The following is a 17,197-nucleotide window of genomic DNA, read 5'->3' as shown; positions in this document are numbered from 1 at the left end:
GTTAGCGGTAACGAGTAAGAGAGAGAATGAAAGAGAGGTAGGAGGCAGAGGGGGAACTGCTATATACTGCGCCCAAAGCAGTCTGTTCCTCTTGCTTCCTGCTGTATAAATAGGTTGCTTAAGCATTTATACCCAGCTGGCATCCCACCCCAGGTCACATGATTCCTGGGTGAACTGTAATTGGACAGAACTCTGGCACAGTGAGAAACTTAGACAAATGCCTACGTGGCAAGCAAGACCATGGGGTATGGATTCCCTATGATCTAGTCACAGGATATTAAAGGAGAACTAAAGTTCAACATGGAATTAGCTAGAAATGTAAACACCGGGGGTCATTTATGAACACTGGGTAAATTTGCCTGTGGGCAGTAACCCACAGCAACCTTTCAGTGATTGGCTTTTCTGAATGCAACAATTTGATTGGTTGCAATGGGTTACTGCCCACAGGCAAATTTGCCCAGTGTTGATAAATGACCCCCAATTGTGTTTTGGGGTTCCGTACCAGCCCAAGGAAACCCTAGCCCATTAGCAGGTAAGATCTGTGCCCTCAAAATTGCCCCCAGTAGCCCCCCATCTTCTCTCTGGGCTGCTGTCACTTACCTGACATAAAGAACCCACTCCCAATATACTGTGTATTATATATATATATATATATATATATATATATATATATATATACACATACATACACACATTGTGTAATACCCCAACAGCTCCCTCTACAGGTGGGCATATTTACAAGTGTGTAGGTTATGCTTTGGGGGGGGTCTCATTCATGTGACCAGGGGGTAAGTAGTGGCATTTAGATGGGCATGCCATAGGCTTTGGGCAAATTGGAGGAGAGCGATACGCTGCAGATACATAAGACTAACAGGTGTTAGAGTGCGGGGCAGACTATTCCTAGCACAGGCTGCTACCCAGCAAGCAGACTCCATGGGAATGCCTCTGGGGCCTGCAGGCTTAATGAGTTGCACGCTAATTATACACACTGTCTTTATAGTGAAACACTAAAAGTTGCGCAGCCAGCAAGTTACTGACCCGCCGGCAGGGCACGGGGTGATGATGGGATTTCCCTACACGAGCAGCAGCTGGGGCAGCTCACACATCGCCATGTAATTAGATACATTTATATATATATATATATATAAAATATATTATTAAGGTAATTGAATTAGCTTCCATTTATAACTTTGTTACACTGGAATGTAAGAGAGCAGAGGTCTCTGGGCACGCAGCACATTCCTTCTCCGGATACTGAACTGGCATGGAGCTGGGAGCTACCATACTGATTTCCCTAGAGTACAGAATTGGTGTATAGCTCATTGTATGCATAGAGAATCATACTGTACTGTCTAAGGGAAACACTATGGCACCTCCTACCCATATGTATAAATACAAATATACAGAGAAGGAATGGTCTGGGCACACAATAAGCTGTACCACCATACTGTACTGTCTAAGGGAAACACTATGGCACCCCCTACCCATATGTATAAATACAAATATACAAAGAAGGAATGTTCTGGGCACACAATAAGCTGTACCCCCATACTGTACTGTCTAAGGGAAACACTATGGCACCTCCTACCCATATGTATAAATACAAATATACAGAGAAGGAATGTTCTGGGCACACAATAAGCTGTACCCCCATACTGTACTGTCTAAGGGAAACACTATGGCACCTCCTACCCATATGTATAAATACAAATATACAAAGAAGGAATGTTCTGGGCACACAATAAGCTGTACCCCCATACTGTACTGTCTAAGGGAAACACTATGGCACCTCCTACCCATATGTATAAATACAAATATACAGAGAAGGAATGGTCTGGGCACACAATAAGCTGTACCACCATACTGTACTGTCTAAGGGAAACACTATGGCACCCCCTACCCATATGTATAAATACAAATATACAAAGAAGGAATGTTCTGGGCACACAATAAGCTGTACCCCCATACTGTACTGTCTAAGGGAAACACTATGGCACCTCCTACCCATATGTATAAATACAAATATACAAAAAAGGAATGTTCTGGGCACACAATAAGCTGTACCCCCATACTGTACTGTCTAAGGGAAACACTATGGCACCCCCTACCCATATGTATAAATACAAATATACAGAGAAGGAATGCTCTGGGCACACAATAAGCTGTACCCTTATCCTTTACTGTCTAAGGGAGACAATATGGCAGCTCCTACCTATCAGTAAATACAGCGCAGCGAGTCCTGTGCATGACAAGTAGAAATGCAATGTCCCCTCACTCACAGACGCTCTCAGCAGTCAGTCTGACCACACAGGTGATTCCCCAAACAGCACAACATGACTACTGAGCAGGAGGAAAGCACCGCAGACGTCAGGCTTTTCCAATAAAACCCCAAACATTTCTGCTACTGCTCTGACCACAAAGGGCAAATAATTTGTTCCCTGAATGAGGGATAGCAACACATACACCATGGGCCCTTCAGCCCCAACAAGGAAGCTGGGGTACCCCCATGTGAATTCCCTAATATCACTCACTTCCTGAAGATTAGGTAAGTAAAGGGCACATTAACATATATATTTTTATCTGTATGCTTTACAGATTCCATTAAAAAACTCCCGTTTCTATTTTTTTTTAAGGGGAACTTCATCTAAAATCTGTTTTTTTTTGCATAATAAACATTACAGAGTTTATATATAATTCCCTCTCGTCCCTATATCTGTCCCATACAAAATATTAGGCGCTAAAGAAGTTATTCACTTTTAAAATAATTTTAGTACGATGTAGAGAGCGCTACTCTGGAACAATTTGCAATTGGTCTTCATTTTTTTTTTAATTATTTGCAGTTTTTGAATTATTTAGCTTTTTGTCCAGCTGCTCTCCAGGTTCAATTTTCAGCAGCTATCTGGTTGCTAGGGCCCAAATTAACCTAGCAACCAGGCAGTGGTTTGAAAGAGAGACAGGCATATGAATAGAGAAGGGCCTAAATAGAAAAATAAGAAACACAAAGTGACAACAACAATAAGCATTAGCATTCAGAAAGGGTTAAATGGTCAGGTGAAAAAATGAAAAAGATTTTTAACCCCTTCGGATTCTAATTAACATTTGTTAATTAGGATTCGGATTCAGTTTGGGATTCGGCCGAATCCTTCAGAGTGGGTTCGCCCGAACCCAAAAAAGTGGGTTTGGTGCATCCCTAGTTCTTTGGCTTCTGAGGTCAGTGACCCCCATTTGAAAGCTAGAAAGGCACATAATTCAAAAACTACAAAAAATAAGAAATGAAGACCAATTGAAAAGTTGCTAAGAATAGGCTATTAATGCTTCTTTTCTACCCTATGTAATCGGCCATGTCCGGGGAGCGGCCAAAAAGGCTAAAATCAATAGGCACAAGTGCAGCCGACGCAGCGCCGAGCACATCATGTTTGTGTTACTGCCTTGCAGTTGGCACAGAAGAAATGAAAACAGAAGAAATAATGAAGATACGGGCGCATCGGATAAGGAAACATGGGCTGGCCCCGCATTCCCAGCTGCCTCTGCCCAATTAAGATCCATCAACGCAGCTCTAAACAAGCAACACATAATCTGCGCTGACAGACTGGGCAACCCCTATAGCTAAGGGCTCCACTTTCAGCTCCTCATCCCTCCTATTGGCTGTTTATATTCTCTGCACTGCAGGTTCTGACTCCTGATACAATGTAGCATACATTTTTTTTTTGGGTGGAGTTCCCATTTACACATATATAGTATATTGTTTTCCTTTAATAACTATAGCAGTGCCAGTCAAAGAGCACTGTCTGTGTTCAGTAAGAATATAAAGCGCTGTCTCTATAGTGAGGGGAATTCACATGGGGGGCCGTACAAGCAGCACTGAGTACAAAAGTGCGTATCCTTCAGTGGAATTACATTGGCAGCGGTTACAAAGTCATACAATGAGTGGCCCATGGCTACAGGCTGATTGGAATCTCTGTGGCAGCGCCGTGCGTGTAGGGTCATGTTTAGAGATCAGGCTCCGCCTTATGGGTAAGGAGGTGGGCATTAGCCAATAGGGTTTGGTGTTTGTTCTGCCCGCCAGTGCCGCCCTCATCTCCCACAGGCAAATGTCCTCCTAAGCATAAAAAGGGCTCGTTCTCATCCCATGATACAAGGAGAGCAAATGAACCCCATTGTACGAGGCAGGGGAATTACCCCTAACGACTCTCCGTAGCACAGCGGCCGCTCTCTCATCCCTTTGTCTTCCAGCAGAATTGCTTTATGAGCATCACTTAATGGGTTTGACTGGGCTCTCCCTAAATACACTTTCTCTACTTGGCTGAAGAGAGACAAGGACTGGATTTATCCCACCAACACAAGCAGGAACCAATTAAAATTAATATGCCCACATTACAGCTGCATGGGATCTTACATTGCCTCCATAGAACTCTCCTTCTCTGTATATTTGTATTTATACATATGGGTAGGAGGTGCCATAGTGTTTCCCTTAGACAGTACAGTATGGGGGTACAGCTTATTGTGTGCCCAGAACATTCCTTCTCTGTATATTTGTATTTATACATATGGGAGGGAGGTGCCATAGTGTTTCCCTTAGACAGTACAGTATGGGGGTACAGCTTATGGTGTGCCCAGAACATTGGTGCTTTCCGGAGCACCTAAAAAAAGCAAATACAGACTCTCCTCCAATCTTAACTGGCCTTCAGGCTGGTGCTCTGGTCCCAACAAGGGTAGCCCCACCAATTGGGAATCATTGCCCAGTGCATGCTTAGCATTTATAAATATGAGAGGTAGGCAACAGAACCCACAGCACACAGATGGCTCTGAATGGATCTGCTGCCATAGCATCAACAGAATATTCCCAACCTTACCCTCCTGCGCTGCTGCAAACACTATCCCCTGCCCCCCCCATATAAATAAATACACAAAGGCTGTTGGTGGGGGGGAGCTGGGAGTTGAAAGAAACTTGACAGCATGTACAGGTCTATGGCTTATTAATAGGATAAGTTCCCCTTTAAGAAGCCGTTCCTTCTCCATTCTCCAGCTCCCCTGCTTTAGCCAAGGGCTTTTGTTGTGGCCACTGAAAGCAATGTGGCCGGTGAGTGGATTGGCTCCCGCTCCAGCGGGTCACAATGAATTTAGCCCATTAGGCTCTATTGAGAGGGAGACAGGAATGCATTCAGGGCAGCGGCAAACTGACAATTTTTAAACAACTTCTACTTTTCTCTTCCTCCCTCATCTGAACAAATGGAGCTTTCAGGGGGAATGTGTGAAACTGGTCCCGGCCCTTCCAGCACTCCAGTTCTCACCATTGTCTGTGCGGATAACAGGATATAATTGCTTACTTACTTGGCAGCGAACTTCACCATCTGCTTGCTCGCGCGCTCCCCGACCGCTACCAGAGCTTGCACGTTGAACTGCTGCTGACGCAGGACCAAGAAGCATTGCTTTCCTGCAGGGGGGGGGACACAGAATACAGGTGTAACGTACATAATAGTGTGGGACTGGTCTACAAGCTTACAGTGCCCCAACAAACCCTATTCCCAGAGTTAAGGTGGCCATACACCTTAAGATCCGCTCACTTGGCGATGTCGGCAAGCGAGCGAATCTTCTCTGATATCCCCCACCTACGGGTGGGCGATATCGGGAGAATCCAGGTTAATTCGATCATTTGGCCCTGGGGTCAAACGATCGAATTATAACGATGGGAATAGGCAAAGTCGGTTCGGGGACTGCATCAACAAGCCAACTAGATTTTTTTACCTGCCCGATCGATATCTGCCCGATTTCAGTCCAGATATCGGTCGGGCAGGCCCGTCGGTAGTGTCCATACATGGGCCAATTAGCTGCCAAATCTGTCTAAGGGACCGATATCGGTAGCTAGAATCGCCCCGTGTATGGGCAATCACGCAGGTAATGCGAGTTGTATTTCCATATGCTCAGAGCCTTCTCTATATTATTGGTATTATTGGGGGGGGGTCACTGACCCTTGCAACCAAATATCAGATCGCCCGAGAGGGTTCTGTGTTAAAGTTATTCCTATTTTTAATTTCTTCTTGCTCTTTTCAGACCTTCTTCCATTCTAAATGGAAATGCTGCCTGGTCGCTAGGACAATAAAGTCTTAGCAACCAGATAGCAATTGAAATTCCATGCTGAGAATGCCAGGGAAAAGCCATAAGGATCGAGGCTGGAAGCTGCACGTATCCAGACACGTTCCATGGTTTGTGACTGGTTGATTGCCTTTCTATACCCCCTGCATTCAATACATACACAGGGCGCAATGAAAACTCCAAATAAACCTTCAAAAGTACATTTGTGCTTCAGAGAGATTTCGTACTTCTGAGGGAGTTTATTTTTGCCGCTTTCTAATTATAGAAAATAAATAAGACGTGAGTTGAATAGAAAAATAACTGTTTGCCATGAAGGATTTACAGGCACTTAGCTGGGCACACAAAGGCTGCTGACAGACGCCCCCATTTAAAGGCAAAGGTTCCCTGGGCTGGCACAATAAAGGAATGCATATTCTGGGAGTGTAAAATAACAGGGATAAATAAAATAAAAAAGTAGATCCAATAGCAAGGGAAAATCCAGAGGATTTGACCCCCACCTCTTAAAAAGTTTTGGATAATAGTTGCAGGATCTTCAACTCTTTCAGGCTTTAGTTACCCTTTAAGCTGTCTGGTGTCAGATCAAGCCCTGTTCCCAGGTGGTCCACTCCTTAGGGCATTAGCCTTTTCTGTAGGTTGTGCTCAGCAGATTCAGGTTGTCGGGAATTCTACCAACTCCCAACAATCAGCCTAATGTCCTCCTGTGACAATAGGACAGTGTAACCCCCAGCAACCCCCGAGCAGCCAGGGTGGCAGATACCCCAATGTATTTTATAAGAAACACAAAGGTTTCTTGTTTGTAGCCCTCAGTCGGGAACTGGTAGCCATCACTCTGCTGTCTCCTGTCAAACGTTTCAGTTAAACATCAATAGATGCTCAGCACTGAAGTAGCATAGATCTTAGTTGCCGACCTGGCATTTTATTAATCCATGTAAGTGGGCCAGAACTACATCCCATTGTTTAATTCTCCCTATACTCTGAGTTCTTACCTTTTGCCCTGCTGGTGTGGACCCTGGCACGGACCCAGACGGTTTCATCAGCTTTCTGTACAGTGAGATCCTTTACCCGCACTAGCACCCGATCTAGGGGAAGGAGAGACAGGCTGTGAGCATACAGGGCATCGCTTTGGCATTTAATAGAGTAGTGAAATAGTGACTAATATATTCTATTTTTTGCTTTACCAACTTTTATTTTCATATTCACATTGGCAGTAAATGAATTAAGTAGGAGAGTTAAGGCTCAGGCCACACTGGGCTTATTGTCGGACTGTGGATAAATGCAGGGCATGAATCAGCCCCGTGTGGCATCAGTCTAACCCCCACATGTAATAAAAAGCACTACGTTTGCCCAGGCACAGTAACCCATAGCAACCAATAAGATGCTTGCTTTTAAACAGGGGACCAGTAAATGCTACCTTTTATTACATTACCCCCAAAGTGTATTATGTTATTATGTGTGATGGTCACAGCATTGGGGTGGAAGCAGCAAAGATGGAAGGGAGATACAAATGGAGCATTCCAAAAGGTGTGGATGACGTTGGTAAGGAAAGTACTGAAAAAGGGCAAGACAAATAAGGTGAGGTAATTTTAAAAGGTAGGGGAAGGGGGTAATAGGAGGTAAGGGGGTAGAGGGTGTGCAGATATAATAAAAGGAGGAAAGGGAGTAAGTGATACACAGTGAGGGGGGTGTTGTGGAATGCATTAGAGGGGGGTAAAAGGCAGGGGGCAGTAGAGAGGAAGAGTGAGGCTGGGGGAAATTTAAGCGGGTGAGAGTAGAGCTTGCCATACACTGAATAATATAAGCCACCAATTTAGCCCTTCCAGAGTGAGTAGTAAGCTTACTGGCCTGTATATGGGCCCCTGATGTACAAGCATCAAATCAGCAAACATGCACCAGTGCAGTAACCCATAGCAACCAATCATCACTCAACTACAAGTAGAATAGGGAAAGTAAATCTGATTGGCTTCTAGTGGTTGTTACTCTGGTGCAAAAGAGACTAGAGCTGTGCAGAAGATTCAGGTCTGGAACATCACGGATGACGTGGTGTTTATCTGCAGAACAATTTGCTTTTCAGCGAGTAGCACCTGTGCTCTGGGCACAAAACCTCATATTTTCCAGCTGCTTTAGCAGAAGATTTGCTGAGATTAAGCTGTGAAGTGCTAAAAGCTCCTCACTTTGAACGTCCCACGCACCCCTCTACCTGTCTCTGTGCAAACACACAAGGTCGCACCTGGGCTGCTGCTCTAACTGTGGGGGCGAAACGGCTCGTTTGGATTGGTTCATTGTCAGTTCACTGTATCCCCAATGGGAAATGATAGTTACGCAGTAACTTTTTACATGTTGGAGAGCTCGTCCTATGGACTTTATAAAAAGGATGAGGCTGTGAGTTTCTGTAGCACCTATGTATCCAGTACAGGCAGTCGGCACGTGTGCATTCAGTGAACGCACAGAACACTGGGTTTTTTTTGGCAGTATAGACAAATCTCTTTCATGTAGATAAACAGGATCTTGGCACCCGCAGGTGCTGCTGAGTTACAGTTGGGGGATTTTGCTGTGGTTCTGCAACTGCTGGAGGCTTCTACATTGCAGTCTTAACACTTTACGTGCCAGGAGGATTCTGGGAGTTGTAGTTCAACATGTAAGGTGCCGAAGGCTGTGGTACAGACTGAGCCTGGCTGTCAAAATTCCAGAGAAATGGAGTGGTTAAAGCACAAATTGATTGTGGGTGTTAGATCAATGCCAAGGCTTGACTTTAGGCAACATGCAAAAAGGAATATGAATGGAGTGTAGGAACGCCTACGGAGAGTTATTCTGGGCAGGGGCTTGGTCGTTAGTACAGTATCTGGGAATAGTCATGGCAGACACCTGGATGTTTTTGCCACCTGTGACAACATGCATTGAAGTTAAATGATGACGAATGTCTAATGTCTTCTTTATTGTGTCACTTGGAATAACACAAAAAAATACAAATGTGCTGCACCCCTTGCTTCCCACTGACAAGACACAACTGCTCCTTGGAGCGCAGGGCAAAATCAGCACCAATGAATGACAGAGCAAGATTTCCACACTATGGCCTGAGCCCTACTGTACTGACCATACAGTAATATATATTGCCAGCAACCTAACTATGAAGCTCCCATACCTCATAGCAGGTTGAAGCTCCTCCGAACCAATCACCTTATGGACCAATATGTCAGAATGAAAGCAAAGGGTAAATACAACACCAACAAACAACTGCTGGGAGGCTGGAGCCACAGAGGAACTTCCTACCAGTGGTTTGTGATGGGCCAGTAGTAGAGGAGTTCCATGGGTGCTGCCATGGTGTTGAATCAAACTTTAACTTGGATTACTTGGGAGCTTACTGAGGAGAGCATTGCAGAAATAAGCAGGGTAGGATTCTATATATGAATTTAATTCCTGGCACCACAGTGATGGAGCAGTAACCACCATGCCCCTAAGTTAGGTAAGAGCTCAGTTTGGGACAATATCAGGTTGATCTAAGATGACAGTGACAAAAAGTTGAAGAAAATCCGAGTGACAGGCCTTGCAGCTGCTAAGCACCCCAAAGGGCTCTTCCATGCTTCACCAAGGTGGGTACCCACAACAGTCTCAAACACCCATCCTGCACCCGAAGGAAGCAGATTCATACATATAAAGTGAGCACTACTGGTAAATTTAATGGACCCATTACTGTTGCATTTGTTATCTTCATTACCTGGCTTTTCTTGAGACTGGATCATTGAAGGGACGCCATATCTCTCTTTAGCAAAGTCCTGGGGGGGGGGGGAACAGAATTATATTTAGGGAACTATAGGAACAAATAATCTCAAATCTGTGCAAAACATATATGGCAACCAACATAGAGGGCTCACTATAAATGCCATACACTGAAAGTGATACTGTGGGTTCTGTGTATGAAACCACATCAGCATCAGAATGAATAAGTCAATCAGTGGGTGGTGTAACCTGCACAACATGTTGGCCAATTACAATCTGTGCAGCTGGCAGCAAAGATTTTCCTTGCACCATCACCATCACCTTCTCTGCCGGAAGGCATATCCTATTGTGGTCAATAAGAAGTTTATTTCTCAATTGTACAGATTATGTACATCCCAGGCACAGGTTCACTCAATGGCACTCTTATAGCGTCATGTTCACCAGAATGGCAAGCAGTTGCCCATAGTAAAGAACATTTCTAATGCCATGGTTCTCCCAGAGGCCCCCAGAAGTGCCATTACCCATCAGTTAGTTTCACATAGGAGACTGCTTAACACAATGACACCACCATGATGTAGCTTCTGCCTGCTTCCCCCTACAGCCAAATGGCAACATCTCGGCCAACATTGCTCTGCTCTTAGGGTTAATAAAAAAAATATCTCTACAAGAAAGTTGCATACCTTAAGGTGGCCATACATGGGAAGATTTAAGCTACCGATCTGAGTCCTTTAGACTGATTTGACAGTTTACCTGCCTGTGTATGGGGACCCCTGACAGCCCTACCTGACCGATATCTGGCCGAAAAATCGGCAGGTTTGATTTTTTAGTCAGATCAAGGACCACACTGACTCAATGATGTGGTCCTCGCTCTTACTGATCCTACCTCCGTCGTTGGCACTAGGGCCAAATGATCAAATTAGCCAGATATCACCAACCTTAGGTAGACATATTGGGGAAAGATTGGTTCATTTGGTGATCTCTCCAAACAAGAGAATCTTACAATGTATGGCCACTTTTACAACGTAATTTATAGGTGTTTATCCCGTGAGGCCCATACAAGCATAGGCTCTGCTAAACAACATGTTTACACGGGACACACGGCACGGTACAACGTGTGACACAACACAGGTTTCACTACATCTAATCAGATCTTCAGATACTTGCCTCTTCCTCTTCTGCTTGTTGTTCGGATGCCTAAAATAAAAGCAGACAAGATTACTGTGGAGGTTGCTAGAAAGCTACAGAACAAGGCAGAACGTGCTGTACCTCGCAGCTTCCTGCAACGTAAGCGCTCCGCTCTAGTAAACACGGCTACAAACCGTTGCGTACCAATGATAGTTACTGCTCTACTGACGTCATGGCGGTATCAAAGACCCCAGTGTGCCAACATGAATGGGGGGAGAGTAAACATACCAGGTACAGCTGTGGTTTTGCTGCCTAACGTAACCGTGCAGGAACGTACCGTGCCGAGCTAAGAGCACAGAGTGTGACAGAAGATGAAAGGCCCCTGCCTCACCCATTTAGCCCAATCGCACACCTGCCATAAAGCCGCACAGTCTTGTGATCTCTCTGCACCCCCATTCCCTTAAAAATTATCACTTATTGTAAGGAGTGGAAAGTTTATCTTCAGCAGAATGCCTTGAATTGCCCTTATACCATGGGGCAGCCACCATAATGGATTTATCTGATCTTGCAGCAGCCCCCCAAAATATAAATATACAGGAAAACTGACTGATATACTTATTTATCATCATTATAAATCTATAAATGATGCTGCACAGGCTGGATATGCTCTCTGACCAACTGGCCAAGAGCTAATGGTGACCCTTCTACTGAATGATCGGAACAGCAGTGAGTGAAGAGAAGCTGTGGTTAGGGTCGGACTGAGGTGCACCCCACACCACCACCCAGGTGCCCCCCAAGCACACATACCTCATACTTACCTAGGTACAATGGGGGGAGGGAGGTCTGGGGTGGAGTGCTGATGCTTCCTGGAGGGCATTGGTTCTGGGTTGGCGGGGCCCACCAGGTATTTTCCAGGTGTCCCACCAGCCCAGTCCAACCCTGGTTGGGTTAGTTATACCCCAAGGGTGCTAACTTAAATTAACTTTTAGTATAATGTAGACATTGCAATTGGTCTTCATTTATTATGCTTTTTCAGTTTTTACTTAGCAGCTTTCCAGTTTGCTACTTCAGCAGCTATTTGGTTGCTAGGGTCCAATTTACCCTAGCACCCAGGCAGTGGTTCAAACAAGAGCTGAGAAAATAAATAGAAGCTGTTCTGCATCAAAAGATAAATAATAAAATGTAGGGATGGAGCAAATCTGCTATTTTGGGATTTAGCTGAACCCCGAATGCTTTGTCAAAGATTCGACAGAATTTGCATGTGCAAATGAAGGGTTAAAGAGAAAGTTTTTAAGGATATGGTTCAGCCTCGAGCATGGATTTGGCGGAATCATAATCCTGCTGAAAAAGGCCGAATCTTAGCCTTGAAATAAAACCCAAATTCTTTTTTTAATTAAATCACCCATACCTGTTATAAATATATTTAATAATCTGAGCTGTCAATCAGATATTGCCTGCCTTCGGCATAGAGGCGGGGCAGGCAATATCTGATTGACAGCTCAGATTTTTCAATTATAATAACTTTAATGTTCCATTTATAACTTCCTTGATATCACCTAGAAGGCAAATGCATATGATTTTGGGGAGATACAAAGCTTGCCTTAAAAAGTATAAGTTAATTTTGCTCTACTACCATGGTACAAAAGGATTTGGAATTATTTCTTAAGGTGACAGGTCCCCTTGAAATGCCTCTGAGCCCATTAATGTGTATAACTGCGACCAATATGAACCCCCCACTGAGCAGAGCCTTTACATAAAAGCCTGTGGGAGTGCAAATAACAATGGCCGTGCACAATACAATACTAACCAATTTGGCCTGTTTCTCAGCTTTCTTAGCGGCTTTTTCGGCTTCCTTCTGTTGTTTCTTGAGAGCTTTCTTGGACTGGGCCTGCTCCTCGCTGCCCGCGCTACTGCAACAAAAGAAAGAAAAGTGAGTCGGTAAATAGAATATTAAACCTGTGACCTTGCGCCGGCCATTGCTATTAATACCACTTCCTATAGGAAGCTTGCAGTCAATGGGAACCTCTGCGGCCATTCATAGCTTCACAAGGGTGCGAATATTCCCTTTGTCTCCGTGAATGAGCCGAGCAGCTTTCCTGCAGCGCAACAACATAATCAATGCCCGCGGTTCATTTTCTTTTTTTTCCGACTTCCACAAAATAAAAACAGGAAATTTGCCGGGAAACCGGCTTTGGAAATAACAAGTATGGGATATTTCTGTTAACATGTATATTTGCGAAGATGCGACTGTATCCTTTTTCAATTAGGCTGCTGACAAAGGATCGCTGGACGGTGAATTATGGGAACGGCGTGGCCGGCTGCTGCCACGGAGCTCTTTCAGCAAGTGATGATCGGTCCGTGAAATTGACAGAGCAAGAACATTTCATTTGTAATTCGGGTCAATATATAGGTTCCAAGCCCTGAAACAGGACACCTCATTCACCGCAAACTGCCATTAAATGTCTAACCAGTAGAAGGGTCCTACGGATAACTGTAGAAGCCAATCAAAGTTGCCATCATTTCAAAGTCAAAGGCCTTTTCAATACACAAGGGCATGGGGAATGCATTGGGAAGCACCTGAACCCCTCACTTGGGCGAAGGTCAAATTCTGCGCTGCATCAAATGCATTTGGAATCATCACACAACGTTCAAATGGGTTTGATGGAGGTGAAGTATTTTTTCTACAATATCTACTGGTAAGGTAGAAGTGGAGGTTAGATGCCAATATAATGGGTACCCCCAAGGGAGTCAAGATTGCTGACCTCTTGGGTTGGTGCAAACTTTCCATGAGAGCCCTGGGTACCTTCTTGAAGAGCATCGAGTCACTATGTTGAATCCAATTACCCAAGTATCCCCCAGTACGGTAACTTTTGACAAGGATCGAATATTGCCCATGGTCCTTGGATAATTGGATCCAACATGGATGGGGGAGACCTACTCGACTGAGGAAAGAGGTTGGCGATTTGACTCATTGGCGGGTACCCAACATACTTAACCCCCTAGTGCCGCACCCTTTACTTCTGTTAAAAGGATGGGCAAAATATTGGCCTCTATTTGGTGATGTCTTCCTCTAAAACCTTGATGATAACATACTTGAGATACGCAAGCCTATCGATGGTCTAACTTTGGCCTGGCATATCTCATATGTATCCTGAATATATATTGGTTAATGTAATATTTTGCACTTCCACAATGGGCTTCTATGATGTTGGTGAGCCAGGGTTTTCTACCCTAGCCTAAAATCAGCCCTGTGTTCACCACCATTATTGACCTGGATATGGAGTTTACAGGAATGCACGTCCGAAGCTCCAAAGGATTTTCTCTTTCTAGCTATTTGTTATTTTCCGCTGGACCCCAGCTGAGCTTGTGGTGTGTTATTATACCCAGAGCCCCCAGGGGCACATACATATATATATGAACTGTGTAAACAATCGTCACAGTTGATTATACCAGAAGTGTGCTTTCCTTCCAGGCGTAAATAAGCAGAATCCAGGATGGTCGCACACAGGAACGCCAAGTTTAGACAGCACAGACAAAGGCCTTCCCAAAAGGAAATGATCCTGAGAACGGCAGCGGAGTAGAAATCCCAGAAGTAAGGGGGGGGGGCAATTTCAGTAACAGGTGTCTGTGAGGCTGGGGGGTGCACCTGCCTATGGCTCAGCACTCAATAGGCCCAGATTATGATGGTGTGAATCACACTTAATGCCGTTCCTTGATCCCGTAACAAAGGCATGACCGTGGATAATATGTATTTATGTAACTAAAAACAAAATGCACATTAGTCATGAAGGAAATGGACGTGCAGAAACCCAAACAAAATAATGAGCAACACCCTCAAATCCTAAGCACACGTGCAGTGCTGATACATACACTGTGGTGCCAAGTAATGAGTGCGCACAACAGCTGCTTGCACCATCTTTCACCATCTCTCAATGTAACCCCAGGTCAGAGACCGCTATCCTTAACCTCTTATAGGGCCCTTATATTCCCAGCATTATTATTATGGTCCATCTTTAATGATCCTCTTCTAGGAACCTAATACTGGTGCCTACTGGACGATCCTCTTCTAGTGCCCCAATAAAATGGGACTAGGACTATTGTCAAGCCTATCAACTATGATTTTCTAGGGCACTTATTATATAGGACCTGAGAATACTGCTGGGCCTATCGATAATCCATTTCCAGGACCCTAATAAAATGGGACTAAGACTATTGCTGGGACGATTGACTATCTGTTTCTAGAGCATTTTAGAATAATGCTGGGCCTATCGATAATCCATTTCCAGGACCCTAATAAGATGAGACTATCGATAGGCCCAGCATTATTCTAAAATGCTCTAGAAACAGATAGTCAACCGTCCCAGCAATAGTCTTAGTCCCATTTTATTAGGGTCCTGGAAATGGATTATCGATAGGCCCAGCATTATTCTAAAAGGCTCTAGAAACAGATAGTCAATAGTCCCAGCAATAGTCTTAGTCCCATTTTATCAGGGTCCTGGAAATGGATCATCGATAAGCCCAGCGTTCTTCTAAGGTCCCTTATTTAAGGCCCTAGAAATAGGTCATCGATAGGCCCAGCATTCTTTTATAAAGCTATAGAAAAGGATAGTCGATAGTCCCAGTCTATTGGGCCTAATAAGATGGGACTAAGACTGTTGCCGGGTCTATTGATTATCCACTTCTAAGGCACCTTATAAGAATGCTGGGCCTGTCGATAATCCATTTCTAGGCCCCTAATTAGATGGGACTAAAAAAGAACTGGGCTGCCTTTGCCATACTATGGCTCTGTTTATGTCCTCTGCTCACCCTACATATGATGGCATCAGTCCAAAGCATTCTGGAATTTCAGCTCCATCCGCCTCAATACCGAACCGGCCCTATTTGTGGCAAGCTTTCCTAAGTAACACCTGGAGGTAGTTCAGATATTTACACAACTTCCACACTAAGCATAATGTATAGACCTGCATATTAAAATAAACATTTGAAAATGATTCAGGGCAATCTTAGATTTTCATATGGGGCTTAGGGTCCTGCCTTACACATGCAGGAACGTCAGGTACAGCAGGCCAACATGGCAGCACTATCATTTGCCAACCTATGTCCATTCTGGTTTTCCTGAAGGCCTGGACAGCCCTATTTTAATAAGTAATAGGACCCCAAAGTCTGCCTCTCATTCTGTAACTATTCCTTCTGCACCCAGTGAAGAAATACACGTTCTACGACATCCATTAGAGCACAGGCATTCTGCAATTTTCTTTCCCTAATAATCAATATATATCTTCTGGAAACATTAATACATATTAGTAGAGAAGACGTTAGGTTGTTACTAGTCTCGAATGTTGTGTGCGCCATTTCTGCTCTTTGACACTATCGAATGGAAACACTGACCTTAAGGCAGTCAATAAAGAGGTGGTCTTTGCTATTTGCACTCTGGGGAGATGGAGACTATTAATTATAAAGATTAAAAGCCCAAGCATTGGCGGTTTTGGAATTCGACACTCAGCTGTGGGTTAATGGTGAGAGCGGATAAGCAAGAATGTATGGAACTTAGGGTACATGGCACGGGGACTAAAAGGAATATACCCATCACTCAGCAGCCATATATTATTCTAGGCTTCAAGGTCTTCATAGTTTATGTCGGGAATACCTTCTATTCTGATCGCTCTGTACCAAAAGAGAACGGTTCAATTCATCTAAAGCAGATATCCGTCTGTCACCAGTGCACCATCTGCAAAATTCCCACCCACACTTGTCTGTTATTGGATCACGTCCAAAGATTGACTTTCCAAATGGAATTTTTTATGGGGGAGATTTTTTTTTTAACATTGAAGGCCAGCCTTGGAAACAAAGTGCCCCCCAAAAAAGTTAGCCTTTGATCCCCATTTTTTCAAGCTTATTAGGTAAATGAACCTTGTCCGAGTTTACTTATTTTGGCCCATGTATAGCCACATGTACAGCCCCTAATACAGTCCCCTAATAGTTTGCATGATTGCTCCTTTTAATATCATTTGTACCCAGACAGTTGGGAAGTATGGGCCAAACTGCCTGACCAAATCTAAGCATGTAGCCTGACAAAAGCCCAAGGAGATGCTCTCACTTCTGTATTAACTCAAGCCGACTGACCCCATTCCACTGCCACCACCTGTTCTGACTGCATTTGGATGGCGTTCAGGAGGGTGAACGCCAAATTCAAAGCAAATTGTGATTATACTGCAAACAAGGATTAGTTTCTACTTTACGTTGGCGCATCTGGCAGCCCAATTAT

The 17,197-nt window shown here is 44.3% G+C and overlaps 1 protein-coding gene across 2 annotated transcripts in view; it reads right to left on the bottom strand.

The window, feature by feature from the left end:
- dars1 (aspartyl-tRNA synthetase 1) overlaps positions 1-17,197 on the bottom strand; it is a 50,643-nt gene that overhangs the window by 21,775 nt on the left and 11,671 nt on the right. The window contains exons 2-6 of one of the 2 annotated variants that reach the window (XM_012970267.3): positions 12,740-12,839; positions 10,972-11,001; positions 9,806-9,863; positions 7,080-7,172; positions 5,332-5,434 (exon numbers count right to left, since the gene is read on the bottom strand). In XM_012970267.3, coding sequence (XP_012825721.2) covers positions 5,332-5,434; positions 7,080-7,172; positions 9,806-9,863; positions 10,972-11,001; positions 12,740-12,839 — 384 coding nt within the window. 2 annotated transcript variants of the gene reach the window in all.

The sequence above is a fragment of the Xenopus tropicalis genome, chromosome 9, assembly GCF_000004195.4.
Source record: "Xenopus tropicalis strain Nigerian chromosome 9, UCB_Xtro_10.0, whole genome shotgun sequence".
NCBI classification, from domain to species: domain Eukaryota; kingdom Metazoa; phylum Chordata; class Amphibia; order Anura; family Pipidae; genus Xenopus; species Xenopus tropicalis.
This window is presented reverse-complemented; position numbering and strand designations above follow the sequence as displayed.